Source organism: Oryctolagus cuniculus, chromosome 2 (genome assembly GCF_051225735.1).
Source record: "Oryctolagus cuniculus isolate XC-2025 breed Fujian yellow rabbit chromosome 2, ASM5122573v1, whole genome shotgun sequence".
NCBI classification, from domain to species: domain Eukaryota; kingdom Metazoa; phylum Chordata; class Mammalia; order Lagomorpha; family Leporidae; genus Oryctolagus; species Oryctolagus cuniculus.
Genome location: NC_142868.1, coordinates 112,297,542 through 112,317,809, shown reverse-complemented (window position 1 = coordinate 112,317,809; position 20,268 = coordinate 112,297,542). Strand labels below are relative to the sequence as shown.

At 45.1% G+C, this 20,268-nt stretch overlaps 1 protein-coding gene across 2 annotated transcripts in view; it reads right to left on the bottom strand.

Moving 5' to 3' along the window:
* Positions 1 to 234: 234 nt before the first annotated feature.
* The window catches only part of CREG2 (cellular repressor of E1A stimulated genes 2), a 36,579-nt gene continuing 16,545 nt past the window's right edge, over positions 235 to 20,268 (bottom strand). For both annotated transcript variants that reach the window (XM_089327468.1, XM_017339483.4), the window contains exons 3-4: positions 9,076 to 9,189; positions 235 to 4,845 (exon numbers count right to left, since the gene is read on the bottom strand). In XM_089327468.1, coding sequence (XP_089183594.1) covers positions 4,698 to 4,845; positions 9,076 to 9,189 — 262 coding nt within the window. In that variant the 3' untranslated portion in view covers positions 235 to 4,697. The remainder of the gene's footprint in view (positions 4,846 to 9,075; positions 9,190 to 20,268) is intronic.

The window sequence follows — 20,268 nt, the reverse complement described above, 5'->3', positions numbered from 1 at the left end:
CAGCCTCCCAGGAGGTAAATTACAGGAAGCTGAAAGCAAGAGCAGGGCCAGGATTTGAACCCAGGCACTCCAACAGGGGATGCACGCGTGCCAGGCTGCACCTCAACTGCTGTACCAAATGCCCCACCCCTTATTCTCTATTAGAAATGTAACCACTGTTTCATTCTAATAGAATCTATTTTCTTACAACCGGAAAAATGCTCATTTGTAATACTACATGAAAAGACTAGGTAGAAATGTCATAATTTCATTTAATTGAGCACGAGATCACATCAGGAATGAAACAGACTTTGGCTAAATAGACATATCTAGTTTTGAAAACAGATTTTACACCGCACATGCACTATATGGCACAGACAAATCCTAACTTGGTTACAGTTCATTTTACAATGATATTCTAGCAATCAGGTAAGCAACAATCAATAAATTATTCTAGAGAGGTTTTATTTTCAGGATGGTATTTGATAGGTAAATTATTAAAAATCAAATACAGACTTCCGCCAAAAAAAAAAAGTTTAGAAATACATTTCAACCTCAAAGCAACGCTCTTACAAACAGTATCCGAGGCATATTGAAACCAATAGCATCAGAATTCCACCATGGGTGTGAACAGTGCTTGTAAATAAAAACATGAGGGTCCTGAAATACTTCTGTTTATTTAAAGAAACAAAACAAGGATTCTTTCTCAGAATATTTAGAGTGACGATAATTGGAATTATAGTTCTTGGTTATAAATATCAGTGGGAAATCATTCTTTACAGAGCACACACAGAGCTTATGCAACATGTTTATGCCAGAAACTTGAAGATATTTTTCCCTCTTGAAGTGTCCCACATAAAATTGGTAGAGTGGATTTGTCAAATTCTTATTCCTTTGTAGTTAATATTAAATTGAACCCATCTAGAAGACTTCTCAAGAAGTCTTTGTCTCTTCCACAAATGCACATGTTAATGATTAACAGAAGAAATACTGTCTCTTTCTGCTAAGTTTTGGCACATAGTTCAGTTCCTCATTTATTAGGGAGAGAGAGAGAGTGAGCATAAATGCCTTTCTTAAGCTAACCCTTACATCTTGTTTGTATTAAATTTTTTCCTATGAGATAATCGTAGATTCTAACACAGTGTGGATTCACATGCAGCTATAAAAAATTATATAAAGAGATCCTGTGTATGTTTTGCCTTGATTCCCCCAATGGCAACATCTTGCTAAGCTGTAGTACAAACCCACAGTTTTCACACTGACTGATCAAGACACTGAACATATCTATCTGTCGTGTTAATTCCCTTCTCTGACTCTCATCCTCGTCCCTGGTAGCCCCTACTCTACTCTCCATTCCTGTAACCTTGCATTCCAGAAGATTATGTAGGTAGAGTCATAGAGCGGGGAAACTTCCAGAATGGGCCCTCTGCACTCAGCATAATTCTCTAGAGGTTCATCCACGGTGTTGCCTGTGTCAGTAATTAGTTTCTGTTTCTTGCTGAGTAAGTACTCCAAGCTGCGGATGTGCCACTGGTGATTTCACCAGCCACTCACCAGAGGACGTCTGGCTGTTTCCAGCCTTTGAATATTATGAATAAACCTGATATGTGTGTGTGAGTTTTCATTTGTCTGAAATGAAAGACCTACACAAAAGCAGGGAGATACCATGTTCATGGATCCCCTTTCTCTGAGACAAACGCCCAGGAGTAGAATTGCTGGTTGCATGTTTGGTTTTATAAGAAAATGCCCAGTGGTTCTCCAGAGTGGCTGTTGCCTTTCACATTCCCCCTTTCCCACCAGTGGTATACAATGGGTCTGGTTTCTTAGCACCTTTGTGTAGCCGCTGTTTTATTTTACTGACTTTGACAGACGTGCAGTGATAGCTCCTTGTGGTTTTACTTTGCAGACCCTTCATGATGAATTATGCTGAATACACGTGCTGTTTGTGTATCTTTTGAAATAAACTGTCTGCTCATGTTCTTCATTTTCTAATTGGAGTTTTTTAAGCTCTTGAGCTTGGAGAGTTCTATATATATTCTGTGTACTAGTCTCTTGTCAGATGTGTGGTTCCGAAGAGTTTCTCGCAGTATGTGTCCTGTGTTTTCATCCTTTCAACCTGATCTTTTGAAAAGCCAAAAAAGTCTAATTTATCCAATTTCCCTTTTGTGAATTATGCTTTTGATGTCAAGTCTAAGAACTCTTTGTTCAGCCCTCAGTCCTCCAAATTTTCTCTCTGGTTTTTCTCTATAGTTTTACATTTTATGTTTAGGAATATTATCTCCTTGAGTCGATTTCTGTATAGGGTATGAAATTTAGTCCAAGGTTTGGAATACAGATCCTGAACACACTTTGCTAAGTTTATAATTAAGTATTTCTTTTTCTTGGGAGTGATTGTAAATGGTATTATGTTTTTAGTTTTGGCTTCCACATGTTCATCATCAGTATATAGAAATGTAATTAAATTGTCTGTGTTGATCTTGTATGCTGAGACCTTGCTGCACTCAATAGTTCTAGGAGTGTTTTGATTTGTTAAAAATAACTTATTTGGAATCCCTACATAGACAATCATGTCAACTGTTAATAGGGGTATCTTCCTTTCTTCCCAATCTGTTCTCACTTTATTTCTTTTTTCTTGCCTTATTGCCACATCTAAAACTTCCAATACAGCCTGTAAAAGCTTAGTCAATGTAAAGTTCTAAGGATTTGCTGAAATGTGCTTGCCCCAGGGGGACCCATCAGACACAAGCCCATGAAGGTTCAACCACATTCTTCTTGTCACACGGGTCCAGATTTCATTTCCTGTGATCTGGAGAAATAGCTGACAACAATCATCAGTGTTTGTTAACGACACCCACTCTGCAAAGCCCTTTTAAGCACCTGTGACCGCTAATGAGCTAAACAGAACCTGACTATGAAAGCAAACCTCGAACAGGGACATGATCTGTAAGACAGCGCTGAGAAGGCAGTGTTTCTCCAAGAGTTAAGGTCTGAAGTTGGCTTATGACACATTTTTGAGCATTAATTTTGTTCTTACAGGTTTCCCCTTCTAAATTGAGGGTTGTAGTAATTTAGGAAATACCCTCAAACGTTCTCCCATCCTTATGTACTAGAAATCGTCATTGCTAGAAACTTGAAAATTGGCTTATATGACGAGTAAAGAATTCTGTGCATCTTACCATGTGCTTAGTAACAGGCACTTAAAATATATTTAGACAACTCAAACTCTCTCAAGTCTTCTTTTGTTGAACAAAAGTAAAACCATTAATAGCACTTTTATTTAACAATGTATGTTTCCTATCCATAATGATGTGTTTTTATGCTATACAACACACCTAACCCACTGGAGGGTTTATAGCCATTGTAGGAAGATGGAAAACTTCAGTACCGCTAGATCCTTTTTATGTTTCTACTATAAAAAGTCATGGGTATACTCACATAGGTTCAGGCAGGCCCTCGAAATGTACACAAATGTGGTCTAATTTTTTTTTTTCCAAACACAAGGAATTCCTACACATGAGTTGTAGAAAGTTTTAATTTGATTAAGGAATTAAATTTCAGAGATTCCCCACCCCTAACTCACCCTGGAAGCAGTGGCAAATCCTCTCCAGGCAAGTTAGCCATTCTTTTTCACAATCACTTTACTGATTTTCCTGGATCAATGACTACCTGTGTATTTCAGCAACTCTTGTTCTTGAAACTAGAAGTCATGTAGGTGTCACTCTCTCTCTCATTTCTAGTGAGATCTGGAGTCTGATCTTGGAATGCTGACTTGGCCTCTCTGGGCCTCAGTTTCCCTGTCTGAAAGTGGCAATGCCATCTCACTCTTGTAGCGCTTAAATGAGATGACTTCTGGCTGGCAGGCAGTGGGCCCGTGGTGAGTAACATCTTCCCTTCCTCCACTCCCTGATTGCCTTTGCTTCCAATCTGCTCTCTCTCTCCTCTCCTCTGCCCACACTGAGGAGTGAGGAGCTCCTTCTTTGGAGTCTCTGTCAGAAATCTGAGCAGCAGGGATCCAGCAAGTGTGACGCCAACGCTACCCCATTCACTTTCACTTACAACCGTGTTCCACTTGTACGGAGTAGGCCTGTGCACAAAACTGGATGTCCTGACATGGTCAGTCACGTTCAGGGGGAAAAGGGCTCCATAAGCAACTCAGACATTCTGGCAAATGGGACTCAAGTCACGCCTTTGCAATTCAGTCACATGACGAGCAACCCATGGACAAGTTGTCATCTCCCCTAACCCTGAACACAGCGTTGTGGCAGTGTGATGCACAGGCTACTCCTCTGTGGTTGCGATGAGCTTAGAACCAAGACACTGCTTTTGGCACAGCAAGCAACAAAAACACCCTCACCGTATGAAGCAATCATGTTCCATGTAAGAGCATTATTTTTTTTTTAAAGAATGGAACAGCCACAGTCTCAATATGTCATCTTGACAACCAACGATGGGTTCCAAACAGGAGAGTCAAGGTTGAATACAGTGTAAACAAAGACATCTATGTGAAGTACCTGTGTGGACTGGGGGGTGGTCTACAAATGGCCACTTGATTCTCATGTCTAGCGCGACACTGCCTGGTCCCCCTCTCTCATTCTGCAGCAGCGTTGGCAGAGCTGCTAGGAGCCCTTCAAGAAAGAGACAGCAGCCAGGAGCCAGCAGGTGGCATCCCTTAAAATGTTTGCACTTGAATGCAAACCAACGACTTGCTTCTTACTTCATCAGGCCTTTCTGGGAACAGCTTTGAAATATTCCTCCCTTGAAACCTTGCTCACTCCTCCATACCATTTCTGAAGCCAGATGTGTTCTACCCTCATCTTCATAAAGAACCATTCGTACTGACGAGGCCACTTCCTCATCCCTGGGTGCCTGTGGGGACAAAAGGAGATCACAGTGAAACCGCGGTCCTCGAAGGGGTGCACCCTTGGCTGGAGAGCATGGGGCCTTCAGAGTCAGAGCCCGGGGCAGCCCTAGGAAGGCAGAAAGCTGCGGTCCCCACGCAAAGATGCTGCCAACTCAAGTCTTGAGCCAGGCTCTTTGGCCTGAATCCCAGGTCAATTTCTGAGCGGCTCTGATGCTTTGTGGGTGGGCTGCCTCCTTGGCTGATGCTGATGGTGCTTGGATGGTAGGGCTGGGTAGGGAGCAAACACGGGAGCAGACACAAGACACCTGCACAGGGCAGGTGCTCAGTGGACGTTGGTGACTGTTGTTGCCAGGAAACGCAAAACCTTCATGCATCACTGTCTGAAATGTTAACAGAATGGTGAGCTCATGACACAAGTCTGCTTGGGAAGATTTCCATTCCTGCAGCAAGAACAGCTTAGAACTGGTTCACAGGAAATGTCAAATCCTGCTTCCTGCTATTTACAAACTTGTCTTTTTTTTTTTTTTTTTTTTTTTTTTTTTTTTGTGACAGGCAGAGTGGACAGTGAGAGAGAGAGACAGAGAGAAAGGTCTTCCTTTTCTGTTGGTTCACCCTCCAACGGCCGCTGCAGCTGGCGCACTGCGGCCGGCGCACCACACTGATCCGAAGGCAGGAGCCAGGTGTTTCTCCTGGTCTCCCATGCGGGTGCAGGGCTCAAGGACCTGGGCCATCCTCCACTGCACTCCTGGGCCACAGCAGAGAGCTGGCCTGGAAGAAGGGCAACCGGGATAGAATCCGGAGTCCCGACCGGGACTAGAACCTGGTGTGCTGGTGCCGCAGGCGGAGGATTAGCCTAGTGAGGCGACCTACTTTTTTTTTTTTTATGATTTATTTCATTTTTATTTGAAAGGCAAAATGACAGAGAAAGATACAGAGAAAGAGATCTTGCATCTGCTGGTTCACTTGCCAAATGGCTACAATGGCCAGGACCGGGTCAGGCCAAAAGCAGGAGCCTAGAACTCCACCCAGATCTCCCATATGGGTGGCAAGACCCAAAGTACTAGGGCCACCCTCTGCTGCTCTCCCAGGTGCACTAGCACAGAGCTGGATTAGCAGTAGAGCAGTCAGGACCTGAACCAGTGCTCTAGTATGGGAGGCTGGCGATACAGGCTGTGGCTTAACCCACTGTACTTCCACGCCAACCCCAAACTTGCCTTCCTCCCCATGCATGCCCGCTATGTACTTATCATATCCTCAATGGCCAGAGCTGTGGCTCACATTTTTAAAAAATTTCATAAAAATTTCTTTTACATCTAAAAATGTTAGTGGGGTGGGCATTCGGCAGAGCAGCTAAGAGGCTGCTTGGGATGCCTGCATCCCGTATCGCAGTGCCTGCGTTCAAGTTTGAGTTCTAGTCCCCATTCCAGATTCTACACAGCCTGGGAGGCAAAGGGGATGGCTCATGAAGCTGGATCCCTGTCTACCACGTGGGAGATGTGGACTGAATTCCTGGCTCCTAGCAGCTTGGCTCAGGCCTGGCTAGGGCGTAAGCCAGCGGATAAGAAATCTCTCTGTCTCTGTTTCTCCGCTTTTCAAATAAATAAAATCCTTTTTTTCCCAAATAAAAAATGTTATAAACCTAATACAGCAATCAAGTCCAAGCTGGAGGAACATGCAGAACCAAGCTAAATGCAACAAAAAATTGATGATCTTTTAAAAAGATAATGTATTTTGAAATAAATATGCATAGAATTTAATTAAAAGCACAATGGAAAATACTCTTCTCTTTTCTGGACCAATTGAAGGTAAGCTGTTGATCTGATGTCTCAGCACCACAAATACTCATGCAGCTGAGACAATAACACGATTGTTGCTATCTTAAGCAATCTAGTTTTGTACTGATAACTGGAGCAGACTTTATATCTGGAGGTGGGTTTAGTGGGCAGGTGCGACAAACCTTCATTTATGGGGCAGTGGCTTTGGAACCAGGCAATGGGTGGAGCTGGAAGTACCTGGAGGAGGATGACTGTGGGAGCTAAAAAGAAGATAAAGAGGGGTGGGAGGGGCTCCTAGTTATTAAGATGCCGGCATCCTATATCCAACAACTGATTCCCGCTTGCTGCTAAGGCAGATCTTGGGAAGAAGTGGTGACGGCTCAAGTGATTGGGTTCTTGCCACTCACATGGAACATCTGGATTGAGTTCCTGGCTCCTGGCTTCTCCACAGCCCAGTCCTGGCATTTACAGAGTACATCAGTGAGCTGCAGTTCTCCTTCTCGCAAAAAAAAAATTTTTTTTTAAAGAATACAGGCGCCATTGCTGTAGTGTAGTGGGTAAAGCCGCTGCCTGCAGTGCCAGCATCCCATGTGGGCGTTGGTGCAAATCCTGGCTGCTCCACTTCCGATCCAGCTCCCTGCTGTGGCCTGGGAAGGCAGTGGAAGATGGCCCAAGTCCTTGGGTCCCTGCACCCACATGGGAGACCCAGAAGAAGCTCCTGGCTCCTGGTTTGGGATCGGCCTAGTTCCAGCCGTTGTGGCCATTTGGGATATGAACCAGCGGATGAAAGATCTCTCTCTCTCTCTGCCTCTCTTAAACTCTGCCTTTCAAACAAATAAATAAATCTTTCAAAAAAAAAAAAAATACAGTGGCCAGCTTTATGCCACAGCAAGTTGACCTGCCACTTGGAACGCTTATATCCCATTTTGGAATGCTAGTTCAAGTCCCAGCTCTTCTGCTTGCAATCCAGCTTCCTGCTGATGCACCCGGGAAGGCAGCAGAAGATGGCCCATGTACGTGGGCCCCTATCACCCAGGTGGAAAACCAGGATAGTGCTCCTGGCTGCAGGTTGTAGGCAGGCCCAGCCTTAGCCGCTGTGGATATTTGGGCGAGTCAATCAGAGAAGGAGGGAAGATCTTTGTCTCTCTGTGGTGTGTGTGTCTTTCCCTCTCTCTGCTGCTCTGCCTTTCAAATAAATAAATAAATAAATAAATGTTTTAAGAAGAATATAAAGAAAGCTGGAAGTAAGGGGACCGTGATACATAGTGGCGGCAAATTGAGTAGGTCAGTTGTCTGTAGAACTGAGGAAGATGGGAAATGAACTTACGGAGCCCTGTGATTGGCAGAGGTTTGACTTGTTCTCACTGCCTTTCATAATGTTTGGGAGGTGCGCGCACCGAGCGTGACAGCCGAGGGTGGAAATCCACATGTGCAGGCTCACGCACGCACAGATTCACATACACGGATCTACGTCTGTGTCTCTCTGTGTGTGCTGGAAACCAGGAGCTCCTGTTGACTGATACAGCCAAGGCCCAACCAATTCAGTTTTCTCCCTTATGTATTTGTAACCTTTTCCCATGGCAGTGAGCAGTGTGGCTTCTGCTGTCTGTCCTCTGCTACTTATTTGATGGTTCCCCGCATGTAGGATCTTCCAGTCTCTGGGGTCAGGGATGGCTCTTCCAGCTTCCTGCCTGCCTTGGGGGCATTCTTCCACCAGCATCAACACAAGGTGTGTGCCTTTTTGCATCCCTACACCACTCCCACATGGACCTTCAGCTCTGGACTGCTGCCTCCAAGCGTAACCCCAACCCCTGGAGACTCCAAGACTGAAAGACCATCCCTCGTGCACACAAGCTCATCCCTCATCACAAGCCCTGGTCTCTGCACGGGGCCACCTTCTCACTCATTCTGTCCCCTTCAGCAATGGTTCTCAAACTTTAGCATCCACCTTAATATCCCGGGGGCACAGTTTTTGCAGTTTGATTACTGGGCTTTGTTTCTGGAGAAATCTGATTCAGTAAACAGGTGGAGGGGCAGGTGGAGGCAGGAAGCTGCGTCTGCAGGACGCTGCTGATGTCAGAGCGAGAATACTGCACTGTGAAATCCTGCCCCGGCACTGCTGGCAGGCACCATGCTTTGCTCAGAGTGGGCGTGTGAACTTGCCTTTGTGTGAACTTGACTTGGCAGGCTCAGTTAGCGTCCTTGCAAGTCGAGGCATTGCCCAAGGTTGAAGCAGGTAGGGACTGTGCCTGTGAGGCCAACTCCAAAGGTGTTGTCAGCCCACTGAAGGCCACCTGCCTGGCCGCTGCGGCCACAGCTGCCAACAGCGACAGTGTGAGGGAGGCTGACAGTTAGGCCACTCAGTGTCATTGTGTAAGACGCATCACACAGCACAGCCCTGATGTCCCCTCTTTATTGCTGTGTATTTCTGGGCGAACTGCTTGCAAAGTGTTTACAAACCTGGAGAACATGGCCTGCTTGGCAAATTCTACTTCCTCTGGAGACACCACCATCATCCGGCCGGTGAGCGTCAACCGGACACATCGGGGATCCTCTGGGTCCACAATGTTCTTTCTGTACAGGAAGCAGATTGTCCATTTGTTATGACAATGGTAGAACGTCAACACGAAACACTAAGGATCTGAATAAAAATGAAAAATCCGGGGCTGGCGTTTGGCGATAGAAGGTAAGATGCTGGTTAAGGTCCCACATTGGAGTTTGAGTCCTGCCTCCAGCTTCCTGCTAATGCAGAACCGGGGAAGCAGCCGGTTATGGCTCAAGTAACTGGATCCTTGCCAGCCACGTAAGATATGTGGATTGAGTTCCCAGCTCCTGGATGTTTTGGGCATTAGGGGAACAAACAGGTGTTCCCTCTGTCAGCCTGTCTCTCTGTCTCCTTCCATCTGTCTTCTTGAATACATTAAAAAATTAAAAACAGTAGCTCATTGCTGATTGTACCACTCAGTTTTTTTTTTTTTTTTTTAACACAGCCATTATTACTTTAAAATACTCCAACACAGGCAGTGTGGTAAGTGTGTCTTCTGAGGTGGACGTTAGTTTGTGTTGTCAGGGCAGCTAAGTAACATCCAAAGCACCTTAGTCACGAGTGCACTGCCCGGGTGGGGAACAGGGAGCTGTTATTCAAAGGGGTCAACATTTCAGTTGTACTGGATGAATTTGTTCTAGTGACCTGCTGGACAACTTAGCACCCTAGAGTTAGTACTACATCATGTATTTAAAACTTGATTGAGGAGGATAGACATTATGGCTCAGTGGGTTAAGCTGCTGTTGGGAGGCCCAAATCCCATATCAGCGTGCCTACTGCAAGTCCTGATTACTCTGCTTCTGCTCCAGCTGCCTGCTAATGTGCCTGGGAGGCAGCAGATGATGGCTCAGATGTGGGTTCCTGCCACCCACATAGGAGACCTGGATGGAGATCCAGGCTCCTAGTTTAGGCTTGGCCCAGCTCTGGTGGTTGTGGGTATTTGGGAAGTGAACCAGTGGATGGAAGATTTCTCTCTCTCTCTCTGCCTTTCAAATAACTAACTAACTAAATAAATCTTTAAAAATTTATTAAGAAAGTAGATCTCATGTTGCATTTTTGCTGCAAAATCAAAACCATGGGACACAGGAAATGTTGGGAGATGTCGGCTGCATCCATTACTTTGATTGTGGTGATGGTATCACAAGTGTTTGCATACATGCAAACTGCCAAAATTGAACACACTGCATAGGTGCAGTTCTTTTATATTAATGTTACATCAGTAGAATTGTTAATACAAAGAACGTGGGAGTTGGTGCTTAGTTTGGAGGTTAAGAGGCCCACCTCCCACACCCAGCTCTGGCTCTTGACTCCAGCCAATGCAGACCCTGGGAGGCAGTGATTGGGTTCCGGTCGCCTATGTGGGAGACCTGGATTGAGCTCCTAGCTCCTGGCTCAGCTCTAGCCCAGTCCTGGCCATTTTGGGCATTCAGGGATCCCCTGAATTCACAGCTCCCTCTGTGTCTATCTGTGTCTCAAACAAATAAACAAATACTTTTTTTAAAAAAAGATTTATTTATTTATTTGAAAGAGTTACAGAGAGAGGTAGAGCTAGAGAGACAGAGAGGTCTTCCATCTGCTGGTTCACTACCCAGATGGCCACAATGGCCAAAGCTGAGCTGATCTGAAGCCAGAAGCCAGGACCCTCTTCTGGGTTTCCCACATGGGTTCAGGGGCCCAAGGATTTGGGCCACCTTACACTGCTTTCCCAGGCCATAGCAGAGAGCTGGATCAGAAGTGGAGCAGCTGGGACTTGAACTGATGCCCATATGGGATGCCAGCACCACAGGCGGCAGCTTTACCTGCTATGCCACAGCACCGACCCCAACAAATAAATTTTAAAAGACAGCATCAAGACTCCCATCAGGAGTCACTATCTGGAATAATGTGAAGCACCACTCACTAGGAATAGAACACACCTATATTGCTTGTGGCTAAGCCACGTCGCCCACTGAGAGTACATTTCTTCTTTCTACTGCTTTGTGTTTTCATTTGGAATTAATAACTTCTATTTAGTTTTGTTTAGTTTTCTATATCCTTACCATCTATTACTTTTAAACTTTTCCTTTTAGCACATTTTTAAACACAAAATATATTCTCTCGTAATCAAAAAAGTTGAAATATAAGTTCATGCATGTTTACAGCAGCATAATTTACAGTAGCACTGAGGTGGAAACAACCCAAATGTCCAACAAAATTGGCAAAATGTGCAATACTTTTATCCATGAAATGGAATAAAGTACTAGTAACATGATTAAACCTGGAACACACACACACACACACACACACACACACACACGCACCTCCCAGAGCAGGCAAATCCTGCGACTAAAGTAGATGAGCGACTAGCACTGGCAGAGACTGAGGTGAGAAGAGCCTGGGGAGAGGCTGCTGAGGCACGGACTTCCTTTGGAGGAAAAATAATAATATTCTAGAATTCGACAGGGGTGCCAGCTGCTCAGCGTGGTGACCGTCCTGCAGCCAAGTGAAAGCCACGCTTTCGAAAGGTGACTTCTGTGGTGTGTTATATCTCAATTAAACAGCATTGCATTGAACCCCATTGTTTTCTCCTGAGGACCCTCTTCCTCTGGTGCCCACACGTCCAACCTGCTTTCAGTGTGTGTTGCATCACTGTACCCTGGAGAACTCCCTCCAGCAGTATCTGAGACTGTCGCATGTCTGTATGGGGTCACCTCTTTCCTTGGGTACGCAGCTTCCCCTCGCTTCTTCCTTTTGCTGTCATAACTCTGCTGGAAATACATGTTTTCTGAGAAGAAGTACATGGAAGGAAAGAAATATTTGAGGTTTTGCATGTCTCAGAATTTGATTAATTCACCCTCACTGTTTATTGATAATTTGGCTGGGTATTTCAATCTATCTAGAAAATGATTTCCCCAAATAACGTTGAAGATACTGCTCCCTTCAAGAATTGCTACTAAGGGGGCTGGTGCTATGGCATAGCGGGTGGAGCCACCACTTGCAGTGGCGGCATCCCATATGGGCGCTGGTTCAAGTCCCAGCTGTTCCATTCTGATCCAGCTCTCTTGCTATGGCCTGGAAAAGCAGTAGAAGATGGCCCAAATCATTGGGCCCCTGCACCTGTGTAGGAGAACCAGAAGAAGCTGCTGGCTCCTGGTTTTGGATTGGCCCAGCTCCGGCCCTTGCAACCATTTGGGGAGTGAATCAGCGAATGGAAGACTTCTATCTGTCACTCTCTGGCTCTGCCTCTCTGTAACTCTGTCTTTCCAATAAATAAATAAATCTTAAAAAGAAAGAAAACAAGAATTGCTGCTAAGCACTAATGCAATTCTCTTTCTTGCTCTTTGTGTGGGAACTTTCCTTTGCTCCTTTGAAAAATTTTATAAACTAATTTTTTCTATGATTCACTGAAATTTCATGATGTACATTTTAAAAAATCCATTGTTTTGGGCACTTGGTGGGTTCTTTTAAACTTGGAAACTTATGTCTTTTGGTTCTGGGAAATTTTTATTGAATTATATCTTTGCTAATTTTTTCCTTTCATTTTCTCATTCCACTTTTTTCTGCAATTGATTTACTTTAATTGCTGGACATTCTAGATTACTCCTTTAATTTTCTTATTCTTTCTCTCTGCTCCATCTGTCTTTTGATTCTACTTTTTGTGAGATTACTTCAGAGTCTCCTCTTTAACCCTTTAGTTGAGTTCTTTTTAAATTTCTGCCCCTTTTCATTGAGTATTTTTATTTTGAAGCCCACCCTTCTGCAATGTACTGTCCTCTCTCCTGAGAAGTCACTTCCTTCCCTCCTGTACTGCTTTAGTGTTCCCTTCGTTGGGTTTGCTTGGTAGAGACTTTCCTCACACGACTGGTTCCCGTTGGCTATTCACATCTAAAATGTAGAATGCAAAAGTCAATTGGAGGGAAATGGCGCTGTGGTGTAGTAGGCTAAGTCTCTCCCTGTGGTGCTGGCATCCCATATGGATGCCGGTTCGAGTTCCCACTGCTCCACTTCTGATCCAGCTCTCTGTTATGGCCTAGGAAAGCAGTAGAAGATGCCCCAAGTCCTTGGGCCCCTGCACCCACGTGGGAGACCTGGATGAAGCTCCTGGCTCCTGGCTTCAGATCGGTTTAGCTCCTTTCCATTGTGGCCATTTGGGGAGTGAACCAGGGGAGGGAAGACCTCTCTCTCTGTCTCTCCCTCTCTCTCTGTAACTCTGCCTCTCAAACAAATAAATACAATCTTTAAAGGAAAATTTACTTTAAAAGAAAGTCAACTGAAACTCCAACTGCCTAGGGCTGGCTTTTTGATCAAATAATGATCAAGTGTGGTGGTTTTGTTTAGAGACTCAGAGCTACCAGAATCTGTGTATTGCGTGCGTTCCCTTGGGGCTGTTCAGCTTCCCTGGGGAGAAAAGGATTCTCACAGATAAAGCCTTGTTAAAGATGAGCTCATAGTCCAAACTTCCCAGGCAGAAGCAGCAACCGCAGTAGGAACAACAAATGTCAGAAATAAGTACCCAACGCCTATGCTTAAGTGATTATAAGATACAGAAAGTGAAGAGTCTCTCGATTTTTAATTGGAAGCATAGCTTTTTAGGGGTCCTGATTTTATGTGGGGAATCTTTTCAATCTTCACCTGACTTTGTCCAAGATATTTATTTCTCTTATTGTACAAAAACCTAAGCCCCTCTTTTTTCCTACACTGGCAAACTCCAACAGAGAAGTTGGGGCTCTGGCTTTTTTTGTTCCAATCTCATTTTTGACCCCTGGAAGTTTTCCCTTTGCTTCTTAATAGTATGAATTTAAAATAATGTGTATCTTCCTACTGTTTTTCAGATTTATGAAGCCCACGGTCATATTTTCAAACTTTGAACCCTTGTTCAAAGCTCTTTTCCTTTTTAGTTTCCTTATAGAAGATCTGGAGAAATAAAAAATGATTTAAAATAAACTTGGAATTACAGCTTATATGCAATTTTGTATTTTTCTGCTTAAGAAATAAATTGTGGCCATTTTTGAATTTAAATATTTTTATTTATTTAATATGTATTTACTTGTTTGTTTATTCACTGTATTATTTGAAAGGGAGAGAGTGAGAGAGCAGCCATCTGCTGATTCCCTCCTGAAATCCCCAAAACTGTGGCTGGGCCAGCCTGAAGGCAGGAGACGGGAACTCAGTGCAGATCTTCCATACGGGTGACAGAGGCGAGACTACTTCAGCCGTCACCTGCTGCCTCCCAGGGCCTGCATTACAGGAAACTAGCACTGAGAATGCAGCCAGGACTTGGACCCAGGACTCTATGCTTAGTCCAAATGCTTGCCCCACGTCTGAACAACTTACATACAAAAGTACACGTTTTGAAAGCTAGTTAGTCACAAAATTCCCAGCTGAAATCTAACTCATATCTTCTGAAAGATTTTTGCTTTTTGATTTATTTATTCAAGAGGTGCACAGACACAGATGTCTCGTCTGCTGGTTCACTTCCCAGATGCCTGCAACAACCAACGTGGAGCCCGAGGGACCTGCGCTGAAGCCAGGAGCAGGGAACACCCTCCAGCCCTCCTGTGTGGGTGGCAGAAGTCCCAGTCCCTGAGCCATCACTGCTGCCTCCCGGGGTGCACATCGGCAGGAAGCTGGAGTCAGAAGCCAGGGTTGGGAATCAAACCTAGGTCCTCCAAGGCAGGCATTTTAATCACTAAGCTAAAGGCCCACTCCCCATTTTTACGCTGGTCCTGTCTACCGAGAATATCTGAGGAGCTCTGATGTTGAGTAATTTTGTTCTGTGTTTGTGTGAGCTGTGTTGAGTATCTGAGAAATGGGAAAAGCACAGGGTCTGGTCTTAAAGTAGCTGTTTACCATGTGACCTCTGGCCAGATGTCCAAGTCTCGGTTTCCTCTTCCGTTGAGGATGGGGGCTGGCGCTGTAGCACAGTGGGTTAAAGCCCCAGCGTGCAGTGCTGGCATCCCATATGGGCGCCGGTTCAAGTCTTGGCTGCTCCACTTCTGATCCAGCTCTCTATTATGGCCTGGGAAAGCAGTAGAAGATGCCCCAAGTCCTTGGGCCCCTGCACCCACGTGGGAGACCTGGATGAAGCTCCTGGCTCCTGGCTTCAGATCGGTTTAGCTCCTTTCCATTGTGGCCATTTGGGGAGTGAACCAGGGGAGGGAAGACCTCTCTCTCTGTCTCTCCCTCTCTCTCTGTAACTCTGCCTCTCAAACAAATAAATACAATCTTTAAAGGAAAATTTACTTTAAAAGAAAGTCAACTGAAACTCCAACTGCCTAGGGCTGGCTTTTTGATCAAATAATGATCAAGTGTGGTGGTTTTGTTTAGAGACTCAGAGCTACCAGAATCTGTGTATTGCGTGCGTTCCCTTGGGGCTGTTCAGCTTCCCTGGGGAGAAAAGGATTCTCACAGATAAAGCCTTGTTAAAGATGAGCTCATAGTCCAAACTTCCCAGGCAGAAGCAGCAACCGCAGTAGGAACAACAAATGTCAGAAATAAGTACCCAACGCCTATGCTTAAGTGATTATAAGATACAGAAAGTGAAGAGTCTCTCGATTTTTAATTGGAAGCATAGCTTTTTAGGGGTCCTGATTTTATGTGGGGAATCTTTTCAATCTTCACCTGACTTTGTCCAAGATATTTATTTCTCTTATTGTACAAAAACCTAAGCCCCTCTTTTTTCCTACACTGGCAAACTCCAACAGAGAAGTTGGGGCTCTGGCTTTTTTTGTTCCAATCTCATTTTTGACCCCTGGAAGTTTTCCCTTTGCTTCTTAATAGTATGAATTTAAAATAATGTGTATCTTCCTACTGTTTTTCAGATTTATGAAGCCCACGGTCATATTTTCAAACTTTGAACCCTTGTTCAAAGCTCTTTTCCTTTTTAGTTTCCTTATAGAAGATCTGGAGAAATAAAAAATGATTTAAAATAAACTTGGAATTACAGCTTATATGCAATTTTGTATTTTTCTGCTTAAGAAATAAATTGTGGCCATTTTTGAATTTAAATATTTTTATTTATTTAATATGTATTTACTTGTTTGTTTATTCACTGTATTATTTGAAAGGGAGAGAGTGAGAGAGCAGCCATCTGCTGATTCCCTCCTGAAATCCCCAAAACTGTGGCTGGGCCAGCCTGAAGGCAGGAGACGGGAACTCAGTGCAGATCTTCCATACGGGTGACAGAGGCGAGACTACTTCAGCCGTCACCTGCTGCCTCCCAGGGCCTGCATTACAGGAAACTAGCACTGAGAATGCAGCCAGGACTTGGACCCAGGACTCTATGCTTAGTCCAAATGCTTGCCCCACGTCTGAACAACTTACATACAAAAGTACACGTTTTGAAAGCTAGTTAGTCACAAAATTCCCAGCTGAAATCTAACTCATATCTTCTGAAAGATTTTTGCTTTTTGATTTATTTATTCAAGAGGTGCACAGACACAGATGTCTCGTCTGCTGGTTCACTTCCCAGATGCCTGCAACAACCAACGTGGAGCCCGAGGGACCTGCGCTGAAGCCAGGAGCAGGGAACACCCTCCAGCCCTCCTGTGTGGGTGGCAGAAGTCCCAGTCCCTGAGCCATCACTGCTGCCTCCCGGGGTGCACATCGGCAGGAAGCTGGAGTCAGAAGCCAGGGTTGGGAATCAAACCTAGGTCCTCCAAGGCAGGCATTTTAATCACTAAGCTAAAGGCCCACTCCCCATTTTTACGCTGGTCCTGTCTACCGAGAATATCTGAGGAGCTCTGATGTTGAGTAATTTTGTTCTGTGTTTGTGTGAGCTGTGTTGAGTATCTGAGAAATGGGAAAAGCACAGGGTCTGGTCTTAAAGTAGCTGTTTACCATGTGACCTCTGGCCAGATGTCCAAGTCTCGGTTTCCTCTTCCGTTGAGGATGGGGGCTGGCGCTGTAGCACAGTGGGTTAAAGCCCCAGCGTGCAGTGCTGGCATCCCATATGGGCGCCGGTTCAAGTCTTGGCTGCTCCACTTCTGATCCAGCTCTCTATTATGGCCTGGGAAAGCAGTAGAAGATGGCCCAAGTCCTTGGGCCCCTGCACCCACGTGGGAGACCAGGAAGAAGCTCTTGGCTTCGGATCAGCACAGCTCCGGCTACTGCGGCCATCTGGGAGTGAGCCAGCGCATGGAAGACCTCTCTCTCTCTCTGTCTCTGCCTCTCTCTGTAACTCTGACTTTCAAATAAATAAAATAAATCTTCAAAAAAATAAATCTTCAAAAAAAAAAAGGTGAGGATATTAATTTCTTGCCTGCCTTTGGTACAGGTGCAAACATATAAAAATACTTTGAGCATCATAAAGAAGTAACGAATAGTATTTGAAACATTCTCTTCTAACATACATGCATTCATGGAATGATATTAATTTAATATGAACAGGCTAGAGATGGAGAAGCCCTTTTTTTAAAAAAATGTTTTATTTATTTGAAAGAGTTGCAAAGAGAGGGAGACACAAAGAGAGTATAGACAGAAATATCTACTAACTCCCTCCTTAAATGCCACAATGCCTGGGACTGGGCTAGGCTGAAGCCAGGAGCCTGGAACTCTATCCAGGTCTCTCATGTGGGTAGCAGGGCCCCAGGAACTCCTGCCGTCTTCCACTGCTTTCCCATGTGCATTAGCAGGGGGCTGGATCAGAAGCAGAGCAGCTGGAACTGGAACCAGTGCTCATCTAGAATGCCGTATGGCAGGCAGCAGCTTAACCTGCCATGCCACAGGCTGGCCCCAAAGCCTTTATACATAGCTTTTATAAATAGGCTGATTCTTGCTGCTTTCTTTTAGTCCATTGCCCTAGAGCGCTTTTCTGGCACCGCATTTCATTATCTAAGGTTGGAGGGGAAACCTTTCTGATAGATTGTCCTCTAACATCAAAGAAGGAAGGGAAGCAAAAGACATCTTGCATTTTCCTTTTGTTTGAGGTCATTTATAGCCAGGAGGAAAGGAAGAAGGGGCCCTTTTCTTGTCAGGTTTGTACAACCTGCCTGCCTGAGCATTCTGATACATACAGGCACACGGACAAGTGATGAAGGACTGGAAAGACACACAGCAGGGAGGCCTAGAGTATGGGCTCCGAATCAGCCTCGTTGCTTTGAAACCAGGTCATGACTCAACCTCTGTGTGCCTCAGTCTCAGCACCTGTGCAAAACAGATCAAAGTAATTTCTGCCTGGCGGTGTTATTTTTACATGTGGGGGTTAGGAGGATAAAGCGGACTCCTTCCCTCTGATGATGGGCTGGGAGCTCAATTAGAATAATCTTGATTATCTCCACTGCTCAGACTGAAGTTGGTGAATTTGGAAGACACTGGATATGTGTAACTTAGTCCCATCACCCCGCAGGAAGTATACGTAGCACCTGGCAGGAAGTACACACCACTCCACAGGAAGTACTCATCACCCCACAGGAAGTACACATCACCCCACAGGAAGTATACATTCTATTCTATTCCTTTATACCATGAATTAAGAAAAGGCTTACCATAACTCAGGGAGACTTATGGAGCAGCCAAACCTGCCAGCTCCTTGGCTTTGAACTTCCAGCCTCCAAAACAGTGAGACAATAAATTTCTGTTGTTGAAGGCCCTAGTCTGGGCGAGCTAGTTCTGGGAACTGGGGTGGGCAATAAGGCAGTGTAAGGACTGAAAGGTGACCTTGATATAATGAACAACAAAACCTCTGCTGCTGCCTCTGTGGTTCAGGCTCCCACAGATGTACGTTGCTATGGTGGTGGAAGGGATTCAATGAGCCAGGGTAGTGGATAATGGATAATGTGGGTGGGAGTTAAGTCATAACATTTTGGCCATGTCTGAGCCAAGGCTTCTTCCATGGAGCCCAGGGAAATGTGGGAAGATGTATTTTATTGACACCTAGAAATGTTGCATATTTTTACCATTCTAATGATAGCATGCCAGGATCATTGATAAAAGCCAGGCCCCATTTGTAAGCAACCCAAACAGGTTCTGGATGGGCTGAGAAGACCGTCTCAAATTCACATATGTGGCTGCCTATAATATTTAGCTTTGTAACTTAATTATTGCTTGAGAAAGTGATATGCTTTCTCTAACTTCTCCATTTTAATTAAAAAATATAATTAGTGTTCTTTTTTAAAATTTTTATTTATTTATTTATTTATTTCGACAGGCAGAGTGGACAATGAGAGAGAGAGACAGAGAGAAAGGTCTTCCTTTACTGTTGGTTCACCCCCCAGTGGCCGCTGCAGCCAGCGCGCTGTGGCTGACGCATGGCGCTGATCTGAAGCCAGGAGCCAGGTGTTCCTCCTGGTCTCCCATGCGGGTGCAGGGCCCAAGCACTTGGGCCATCCTCCACTGCACTCCTGGGCTACAGCAGAGAGCTGGACTGGAAGAGGAATGACCAGGACAGAATCCGGCGCCCCGACCGGGACCAGAACCTGGTGTGCCAGCGCCGCAAGTGGAGAATTAGCCTATTGAGCTGCGGTGCCGGCTGAATTAGTGTTCTTTTAAAAATTAATACATTTTTAGTTATTTGAGAGACTTCCTAAATGCCCAGAATGGCTGAGGCTGGGCCAAGCTGAAGCCAGGAGCCAGGAACCCAACTGCTTCAGCCTCACCTGCTGCCTCTTAGGGCCTGCGTTAGCAGGAAGCTGGAGTTGGGAGCAGAGCTAGACTTGAACCTAGGCCCTGCAACATGGGAGGCAGCTGTCCCAGGTGGCAGGCTAACTGCTAGCCCAAACACCATTTCTCCATTTCTAAGATATGATTTTTTTCATGTACATATCTTTTCATGTCTTTTAAAAATTATTTTGAAAGAGAGAGAGCTTCTATCTACTGGTTCACTCCCCAAATACTCACAACTGCTGGAGCTGGGTCAGGCCAAAGCCAGGAGCCAGGTACTCAGTTCACATCTCCCACATGGGTGGCAGGAACCCACTTGATTAGGCCATTGTTGCCTCCCAGGCTGTATATTAGCAGGAAGCTATAATCAGGTGTAGAACCGGGACTCAACCCCAGGCACTCCGATATGGGATGCAGCTGTCTGTTCCAACTGGAGGCTTAACTGCTGAGCCAAAAGCCTGTCTGCCTATCTTCTCATATTTTAAGACATGCGGCTTGTTTAATCCTCACAACAGCCATACGATGTGGGT